Source organism: Plectrocnemia conspersa, unplaced genomic scaffold (genome assembly GCF_051122295.1).
Source record: "Plectrocnemia conspersa isolate PC_06_02 unplaced genomic scaffold, ASM5112229v1 ptg000011l, whole genome shotgun sequence".
NCBI lineage: Eukaryota > Metazoa > Arthropoda > Insecta > Trichoptera > Polycentropodidae > Plectrocnemia > Plectrocnemia conspersa.
Window position 1 is genome coordinate 8,766,060 of NW_028277175.1, and position 10,946 is coordinate 8,777,005.

A 10,946-nucleotide genomic window follows, 5' to 3' on the forward strand; every position below is an offset into this window, starting at 1 on the left:
GAACACATATAGAATTAAATATTTCTATTCTACAGTGTAACTCATATGGGTCGAATACAACTTTACTTTTTACGATATTAACATATTATCTTAATGTGAACACTGAACTTATTTATTCGATAATAATGCATCAATGGTGAAAGCTTAAGTAGCGATGCAAAGAGTATTTTACTGATGCTCGCTAAATTATTTTATTAAAAATTTGAGCTGTGTGTCAAAAATATTGTAATAAAAGAAAAAATTTCAACTAACTGTGCCTTAGCAAAAAAAATATTGAACAACGTGTCTTTTAACATTAAAAGATTTTAAGTGTATTAAATTTGCTTTCATTAATAAATAATAAATTCCCCTCTTTCAATAGCATGTTTCAAACCTTGTACAATAGATGGCACCACTTGATATGACGTAAGGATCTGTAAGGATCAAATTAAATAAAATCATTATAAACTTCAATGATATGTTTAAATTGCATTTTTATACTATATGAATATAATATATTATAAATATTATTTTAAGCTACAATTTTATAATTTTTTAAATTATATTTTATTTACATTAAAATATATAGTATATACTATTGCAATTTTATGTAAAAAACTATATATTATAAATTATTACATATTAGTTTAATGAAAAATATTTATTCATAATTTTATTTATATGTATCAAAGCAGCACAGTAGTAGTAAATTCGTACAACTTGTTCGGCGCAAGCGCAGCACGCGCCGCACACGCTTTGCGCGCACTTCTATAAGCTCCTCCCCTAAAGAGTGGGGGTAAGCGTATATAAGTAGTGCGGCACGGATTTGAAATCACTTTCCCGTTCATCGTTGAGGGGAACACGCGCTCCCTTCATCGCCGAACTTTTATCACTTTTATCGTAATCTGACAGTTGCGTATAAACAAGCACCATGTGTTTGAATCACGAACAACAACAACAGCAGCAAGAGTCCAACGACAAAACGCCGACATTGCAAAATGCTGACATACCTATGCCTGTGTCGCCTTGGGGGCGACTTTTCAAACGAGTATGTATTTTGTATTATTTTATTTATTTTAAATAACTTCTAAATTTATATTTTGAAAATGTACTAAATATATTTATTTTTTTATAGGTTGCCAAACCCAAATTGAAGCATACAACAAAGATCAATCTAAACAAGTACTGGTCAAAGTTCGGTGAACTGATGACTTCACCTTCAAAATCAAAGCTGGTTGTCAAGTCTTCTTCGCCCACTCAGATTAGAGCCAAAAAGCAACTCCGGTTCAGCGAAGGATTCAAGGCAACTCCAACTCCGATTGAAGACAACTCCAAGAACGAAATAATCAGAGATCGATTCGTCCTTTTGGATGAAGGCATCGACGAGAACATCGCCAACGAAATCAAAGAGATTTGGTCCTACAAAAAGACCGAATGTCAAATTTGCTCCGTACACTAAGCTTTAATTAAAAGTAAGTCTATTTCATAAGTTATTTTTGCACATTTTACTCGATACTCGTATACGTAAGCTTATATATAACGTTAGTTTTTATAGTTTATATTTGTAAGATGTTTTATCGAAATCGTTGTCTTCCATGACACAATGGAAATAGTTATGTTTTCTTTTATCGGAATTGAATCAAATCTATCTAAAATATCTTTCTATTATTTTGGTATAGAAGCTTTAAAACACAATTGCACATTTATATTTAAGTTCGCACTATATTGTATATGTATAAAGCAACAATTAGAATTAATACATATCATTAAAATTAAACGATGTCTTCCATTAGATAAGAAAATGTATATGTTACTTTGAAACGTTCGTTTTAACAGTACGCAATATTGAAAAAGCTTTAATAGTTTTAAGAGATTATATATTTGCTGAAACTGTGATATTAAATGTTGAATTGCTTATGTATTCTTCAAAATTTAGGCCAAAACGTGCCAATGTAGGTTTAGTTTAGTTTTATAAGGAATACACAAGAACTTGTGTTAGTTATGTATCTTAGTTTTTACGAAACAAAAAAGCTTTAATAGTTGTTTATTTTTATTTTTTAACACACATTTAGTGCCTTAAGTTACAATTATATTTTCATTGCTCAATTAGTTTTTATGTTATTAAGTGAAATATGTATATATTTATATCGTTTTGTGATATTATTTTTAAGAATTCTTATACATAAGTTTCTTTTATAAATATAATGTACGAGTATCATAATGATTTTTCAAAATTTCGTTGATCTCTAATTTTCTCATTTTTAAATAAAATTTTGAATAAAACAAACATATTTTATTATCAATTATGCTGAAAACCTTACATTCGTGTAATTAACAATTTAATTCATAAAGAAATCATCGAGAAAATGAAGTTAAAAGTGATAAGTATCTAAAAAGAAGCATGTATGTAAGTTTCTCGCAATTAATCTTATGAAGTGACTTATTTAAACAATGAACAACATAGAAATAGAATACATATGTTTGCTGAGAATTTTCTCGAGGTAATGTATATTTTTATTTTTGCATTATTAAAAAAAATCAAGGTCAGCAATTTAACAGTAATAATATTTACTAATATATTTCAGTTTTATTGAGACTGAATATCTAAATAAATACATATCTATATCGACTTATTCTATAAATTAAAACTGATTCATTAGAAACGAATCCAATTTCTTTTTATATTCAATATTAGTAAATTATTAGATTTTACATTTATTAATATTTATTATATTTAATGGACAAAATTAAAGAAGTTATATACACAAAATTATTTTAAAAACAATATTATTGTCGATAGTTTCTAAATAGATTTTTTATAAGAAAATACATAATATCATAAACAATAAATTGTATTATTTTTCGTACTTCCTTTACCCTTTGAGTAAGTGACTAGTACACGTTTGTTAATTTGTTAGTATATACTTGGGAGTGAATTTAAGGTGCATTGAAAAAATCGTGTTTTATTTTCACTATTCTTATTATTTTCACAAGTTTCTTCCTTGGGAAATGGTTTAAATGTATTAAATAAATAATCGCCTAAAGCTTCAGTTTTTACTTTATCCTCTCTGAACCATTTTCAGTTATTAAATCTGATTGGAGAAGAGAAGAGAATGTTGAAGATTTCTTATTCTCATTGTTACCTTTCAAAGTAAGTATTATATGTAACAGTAAGGTGCTCAAGATATTCTTGGATTGCCTGGTTCTTTTCTTTGATGATTAGTTTTAATTTATTTAATTTGGCTTTGTTTAAAAAACTAACCCTGTAAATATTTGAGCAAAAAATGATAGTCAGCCTGATCATTTTAATAGTGAGTTAAAAATGGCGATAATTAAAAAATCATAGATCCATTAAACAATATTGTTAAAAATAAGTAAAGAGGGCAAAAATATTTTCTTGCGTATTTCTATAAATTTTTTTATATTCAAATACATAAACGATTTTTCTATAAGCAGAAAAAATATATAAATAGAATATATGTCTATAAGTATAATTTTGAACATGTACAATTTATAATTGCGTTTTTTTAAAGCCCATTTTAAAGGACAATGCATTTTTTTACATCTGACGAAAAGTCTGAGGAATATTGATTAAAATAACAAAAATTAAAGTCAAGCCATGTCCACTTATTTATTATAAATAAATGTCCACATTTTTATAAAATTGGTTTTTATAAAAAGCACTAAACGTTTGATAAGAAATAATCTTAATAAAATAAATACGATTATTTTATTTTATTTTCGTTTTAATGCTTTTAAAAGAACCTTAAATACAACTTGTATTCCCTTAAATACAATTATATAATGAAAACAATATTTTAAGTATACTTTGCTTCAAATTATAGTACATTATTGTAAAGAATTTTTATGAAAGGAGTAAATGTAAATTTTACTTAATTAATTATTTTATTCTTATTTAATATTTTTAATTTTTAAGTTGTTAAAAATACTTTACATGCTATTTATATATATTTAATTAATTATTTTCTTATATAAATAACTTATAATATCAGTTTTGAATTTTGTATCTTAGCTGCTTCGTAAATATTAAAACCAGTTAAAATAAATAATATTTTTTTTTTAATTACAGAAATATAGTTTTCATATGAAATTTGGTTAACCATATTTCGATTATTTAACCAAAATATTCATATAATGCGTGCTAAACTTAGGTTTCAATCAATGCAAAGTTCTGAAAACTTTTTCACTATTTTCAAAACCTGAACATTTCCATGAACATGAGATACAATAATAAAATACATAACTCAAATAATAACCATTCTCCGACATTGCCAATGAAATAAACCGAATCCATTCTTGCGGCAATGACACGTATCGTTTATTAGCCGAAAATGAATTTCTTTACGGATCTTTCACACCTGGTTACCTTGACAATGTGAAATTTCATAGACGTGTGTTCGTGTAACAACTCCGCGAAAATAAATGTCCCGGAGAAGAATCAGCCAAGATGGATCGTTTATTCCCTAACTTTATACGCGTGTCGAATTGAAACTAAAAAGCGTCCAAATCTGAAAGAAAAAAGCGAATAACTAGAATTTTCTGCGATTCGCAACGGCCGCCGATTAGCTACGGTACCTAAAGGAATCGACAACAATTTAGTCAATTATTTATATTTTTTACTAAATATATATGCAAGAAAATATATAAAATTGAAAATGCTGAAAGTTTAAAATTATTATGAAGCCTTTAAATATAACTATCAAACGTAATTTTTAATTTGAATACGCAATATTGTTTGTGAAGCAAACTTCACCCTAACATATATTTTAAAATTTATATATTATTATATTTATTATTTTTCATAACCGAATGTTTATCATACCTGACACCTAACATCGTTTACACAAGCCGCCTGCGGAGCTTTCAATCGAGTATGAATTCAGGGCAGAAGCTTTTGGTAAATTCACGTTAGCGTCTTTAGATTATCAGCATCGGAACTAATCGGGTCATCCATTGTGCGGCATTCTCTATTTTAAACAGATAGAAATACACAATGTAGTAGATTTGAAATATGTTCTTACAATGACAATATTAATTTTGTGTATGTATGTATGAGCACGCACGTGTGTGTTACAATATTTACTATATATTCAATAGAAGGAATACATTATTTTTTCCTATAAAAAAATTTACGTGTGTTTAATTTTATAAGGTCAATTAAAAAAATAGGTAATTCTATCGTCAAAGTAATTATTTGTTAAATAAAAAAAGTTCATAATAATACATTTCGTGTTGTAAATTTGTAATCTGGTAATATTTCAATAATTTCTTGCAAATTGAATTGAGAGTTGTGTAAAGTAGATATTCTAAAAATATTACATTAATACTCTTGACGTATAAATTGATGAGAGGTGATGTTTTTTAACACCTTTAGATAGCTTGTTCATTAGTACAAAAAATTAAGTATAAAAAACAATGAAAATCTGGTTTTTACTGATTTATTTTAAAATTATACCACATTGCATACCTGCTATAATAAATATACATTTTTGTTAAAGAAAATAGGTAGCCAGACATTTGCTCATATATATTTATAATATTATATAATATATAAATAGTATTTGAATATATTTTTTAATTTTTAGAGTAAAAACAATTTCTCGTTTTAAAGATATCATCGAATTGCGACATAATTCTTCATTTATTGGCACTTTTGATATTTTATTATTGTGTGTTGATAATATAAAATAACATATTTAGTATTTTTTGCTGTAATACGATTATTAATTTAAATAATTATGTATTCCTTATTTTATAATAAAACTGTTTATTATAAAATAAGGAACACACAGAAAAACATATTTTATGATTAAATACAAGTTTTATTTTGTAGTTTACAAGATTTAATCGATATTAAATAGAAGTATTATAAATAATAAAATTAAATAAAGAAATATGTAAAAACTTTTAAAATTTCAAAATTTAAAAATTAGGTTTGAGATATCTATTTTGTAGTAACTGATTATTGAGATTAGTATATCAATATTTTTCAGTACGATAATAGCATTGAAAATTAAAAAGTTCAGATGTATTCCAAAATATGTGACACCATCTATTTTATGAGACTGTCTCTTCGAGTCGTAAATATTGCTTCTGTTTTACGTTTATGAGTAAATAAAGTTATACTAACTGTTTTACGAAACTTACATATATATTTGACTTGCCAAAATTGTGGCCTTTAAACCAATATTTAATATAAGCGCATTATCATGACTTTTTTTATAATAATGGTGTAATGTACAATATTTTTTTTACTTTATTAGTATACCAAAAAATATTCTTAATTAGATATTTTTAAATATGAGTAAAAAAATTCAAGTTCTTTATTAACGTATTAATTTAACAATTGTTTTTTACGAGTAACCTCAAATTTTATGCCTGCACTACACTCTCTGGAAGTTGTCCGAACCATAGTTACAACTGAAGTCGGCCGAGATCTACGACTTTCGAGAAAGCGACCACACTGACGCAAATTTCATATGCCGCCCGGACGGCAGCTTCTGTCACGTACAGCCGGCATATTTGCGCGCGATCGATAAAAGTGCCAAATAATCGCAATTTTAAAATTGTCATATTATTAAAATTACGCTACTGATAATTATAAAAGTTTGTGTGGGCACTCACCAATACAATATCAATTAAAACTTTTCGGTCGTAAATATTCAATTTACGCAAAATCTTTGTCGGCTTTGCAAAATGCCATAAGGCATAAAAATGATACTTCAGAATACGAACGCCACATCTGTGACTATCCTAGAATTTGTCGCCATCGATTCTAAATAAGAATTCGTTATGGCGTGACATTTATATAAACCGATCTAGGAAAATATATAAGGATATTCGAAACGATTTTTTTTAACAAAATCAAGTACTACTAATTATTTAATTTTATATGAAAAAAAAATATAATAACGATATCTGTTAGAAAAATATACTATCAAAAATATAATTAATCCCTTTTGGTGCCCTAAAATATTCAAAGATGTCAGTAAGAGTCTGCTGCAGTCTCTGATAAGCATGTGGTATTATAACTTGACCACGTGACCACTATGCAGCGCTAGACATGCGTGTTAACCATAGGACGCCTACGCGCATACTGAAATTGAAGCGAGTTACTCGTTCTATCTCAGTTTGCGAAACAACATATCATTATCTCTCTCATTCTCGTCACTTAACACGCGAGAGAACTAAAGGGAAGTATCTCACCGCTCGCGCTCGAAAGAGCAGCTCCGACTTCGGGCCCTTTGCCTCCGGTCCTTTTGCCGACAATGTTCGCAAGCGCTCGAAGCTGGCCAAGTCGACTAAATTACCCCCACAACTCTTGTTCTCGGTAACCTCGGACAACTTCCGAGAGATTTTATAGCGGACAGAACCGAACTCGACCGAAGTAACCCACTATATTCTCCGTCCTTGGCCAACCTTGGCCAACTTCCAGAGAGTGTAGTGCAGGCATAAGAGTTATTCTTGATAGTGCATGATCACATCAGTGATATCTACCAACATTGGTTGAAAAAACAATTTCAACAAAAAACAAATATTGCTTACTTCGTTCAAACGAATATTGCTTACACAGGGGACACCCACACGGGACATTCTTCACTTTTTTGTGTTTGCTATTTATTTTAATGACCGCTATTGCAAAAAGAGTTGAGTGAACATACGTTTTTTGCTCAGGATGAAAAAAAACATTTCGACTTCAATTGATAAGTTTATATGTGTCCAGGTTAATAAATTAAATAAATATTTATTCCTGAACCTTGTTTCAGTTGCAACATGATGAAAAGCATCCTAAGCACAATTACGTTATAAAAGGAAGTAAATCGTGAATAGCTAGTTTCGAAATGCTAGACTTAGCAATATTTTTCTAGGTAAGATATATGTACATACATGAAAGATGATTTTATTAAATAAAATAAAAATGTTGACAGCAAAAGTCATTACAAATTAATTTATGATTTTACATATAACAAAAAATATACTTGACATATACTGCGTCAATTCAACGAAACACTAATTTATTTTAAAATTATCTAATGACTCGCAAATGACAACCGCGCAATATTAGATTGACGATAAACCTATCTCAGATCCTTAACTAAATCTTATCACAAAAAACACATTATCATTCATCGGCAATTATACACACCTAGAATATAGTTGTCTACGTGTTTTTCGGCGCGTGCACAAATCAAAATCGAATTACTCGCCATTTACGGATTTACGTCACGCGGTTTTTCGATTAGCACCCGAAACGTAAATGCGACCGTCACGCAGAATCGTTTCGGATCAATTATCGACGTTTGCGATTTGCCACACCCACTTTCGGCAGGTACGCTAATGAATCGGCGAATTTGTCGCAGACATTCGAGAGTGTTTCGAAGATTTTCAGAGTACAATTGTTCGGCGGTAGTTCGTTTGTCGTCAAGGCATGACGAATAGTGTATTTCTGCCGACGCCATTGTCCTGGCGTCTTTGTGGAGAGGTGCCGCGGCATCCTTGCATCTTCAGAAAGGATGCTGGACGTGCGACGGTACAGTCCATCGAACAAGTTTCACACCTTAGAAATATAAGACACTCATCGATCAACAGAAAATTAATTTCATATATATTTTTTTTGTAAATTTCTTCTTGGATTTATCAAATAATTTTTATTTGTTTGATTGATAATAAAATAACTAAATATTATAAATCGATGACATTTTGTGTAAAATATGTAGACGACAAAAAAATTATGGTTTCGTAAGATCTTTTAAATTCGCATGGTTCTTTCAACAGATTAAAGATTATTATTCATATTGAACAAGTTTATTTTATTATATGAACAGAATAATAGAGTTATTTTTTATATGTTTTAATATAAAATTTAATTGAGAAAACTTTTTGCTTTAGAGATGTAAGAATTTTTGTGAAAAGTAAAATATCATTATGAAATTTATACAATCATCGAAATTATTTTATGCTTACTCGACTTTTTAAGAAATATTGTCATTCGCTTTATGTATTTTTCACTTTATCAGGCTGTTAGATTATTACAACGAGCATATTTTATTAAAGGAATATAATTATAATACTTTCAGTTTCGCCAAATATCAAATACAAATATGTAATAAAATGTCAGGTCTTTGTATACTCTAGATTCAAGACGTCTCTGGCGCATCACAGATCATATGTTGGTCGGCTAATTGCATCGCTTGCATATTCGACCAAAATATGTTCACTTTTTGAATAAGTAAAACTGTAAAATGAACACATTTCTAGGTCGTTGATGCAAGGGGTATATTACAATGGCAGTTTTTACACTGAATAGACTCATTGTCTATTACATTTAACATTTTATCCAATATGCTTTACTGAAAATGTTTATATAAAATATCTAATTTAAAAAACTGATATTGTTTAAATTTGTCTTCTGTATAATTTTTCAAAAACCTTGACGAAAAAATCTCACGAATAAATAAAGATAAAAAAGAAAATGATTCGAAGGACTAATGGACACTCTTAAAATGTCATTAGGAACGCTCAAGATATTTAAGGCATTAAATGAGAGGAAGGATGTTGGGTCGTAATCAACTTTCAATTACCTTCATGCCTCCCGAAAATGCATTACACATAATATGAATTTAAATTCGTGCCGTCCGAAAAACCAGCCATTGAGAGAAGAAACCTTTCGGGAACATCTTATCCGGTCCGGCTTTTATCTTCTCGTTGAAGATCTTTTCAAACACACGGCACCGAAGGCTCGTATTACCTTTGTCGGCGACTTTTCAAACGCGTGCTACCGATAATTCCATATTTTTTTTCTTTGTTACCTCTTCTAATTCTTCAGCACATTACGGGCACACGGAGCACGTTCTCGCGTAGTAATTTAATATAGCACGTACCGCGGCGTGCATAATCGGGTCCGCAAATAGGTGTTTTGTGTTACGTAAATTAAAAAAATAATAATACGATTGAAAAAAGTTTACTCTGAAAATATAATAATAATAAACTGGATATTTCAATAGTAAAACCAAACAAACAGCAAACTAGGCGTATATTTTTTTTATTCATACCGTGAAAGAACGCGTAATTGACTCAAAATTTGTGTAAATATTATAAATAAACATATCATATGCGTAAGCGCGCAAGTAAGACTTTACACCAAAAATAATTTCATTTCATTTTTATTTAATAACTTAAATTTGTTTAATTAATTGTGTGGTTTAGTAAGATTTAATAAGAGCAAAACGAGATTAAATTATTTTCTTCATTTGCCAATGAAAACAATTTCATTGTAAATTTGATATGTTTTTAATATATTTAGATGTATTTATAATTAATATGATTACAATAACTATTATTTTGACTAAAATTTCAATAACATTTAAAATAATAATTTAAAAAATGGTATATATAAATACATATATGTTAAAAATATAATCCAATATTTATTTTTTATATTTTTTTTTAAATTTCAAAATAAATACAAAAAAATATTTACAATATACATTTATAGTAAATATAATTAAAACAACGTCAACTACCATACTTTTGCATATAATTTATCATATTTTTGTTTAATGATATATTGGTATTAAGAACATATTAAAAAAATTAAAATGAATTTGCCTCTAAAATTATCATTTTAGTAATTACATTTTGTAGATAACCTTATAATATAAGTTTTATGCAAATATTTTGTAGTAACAAATGTTTATGTGTTTTTTCTAAAATATGTTTGCAAATTAATTATAAATTGATTTATGAAATTAATTGTTGTCAAATATTTTTAAAAAAGTATTTATATTAAAAAAATTATCATACTTTTGAAAAATAATTAGAGTTATTTAGAAATAATTTTAATTTCTTTATTTATTATTTATGTATACAAACTTTTTAATTTAAAATATCTTATGTGAAAGATCATATTATTATATTTATTAGTGAATAGTCTCGATCACAAGTTT

At 27.9% G+C, this 10,946-nt stretch overlaps 1 protein-coding gene across 1 annotated transcript; it reads left to right on the forward strand.

Annotated features, from left to right (window-relative positions):
• Positions 1-671: 671 nt before the first annotated feature.
• On the forward strand, positions 672-2,266 carry LOC148229369 (uncharacterized). The gene is made up of 2 exons (XM_088197479.1): positions 672-1,027; positions 1,115-2,266. The coding sequence occupies exons 1-2, from the start codon at positions 911-913 to the stop codon at positions 1,436-1,438; spliced, it is 441 nt and encodes a 146-aa protein (XP_088053605.1). The 5' UTR covers positions 672-910; the 3' UTR covers positions 1,439-2,266.
• Positions 2,267-10,946: the final 8,680 nt, after the last annotated feature.

Bases quoted from the DNA above. Each gene is read 5' to 3' on its own strand.
- LOC148229369 (XM_088197479.1), top strand. From the start codon at position 911: ATGTGTTTGAATCACGAACAACAACAACAGCAGCAAGAGTCCAACGAC. The intron at 1,028-1,114 runs GTATGTATTTTG...ATTTTTTTATAG, and splicing joins GGGGGCGACTTTTCAAACGA to GTTGCCAAACCCAAATTGAA.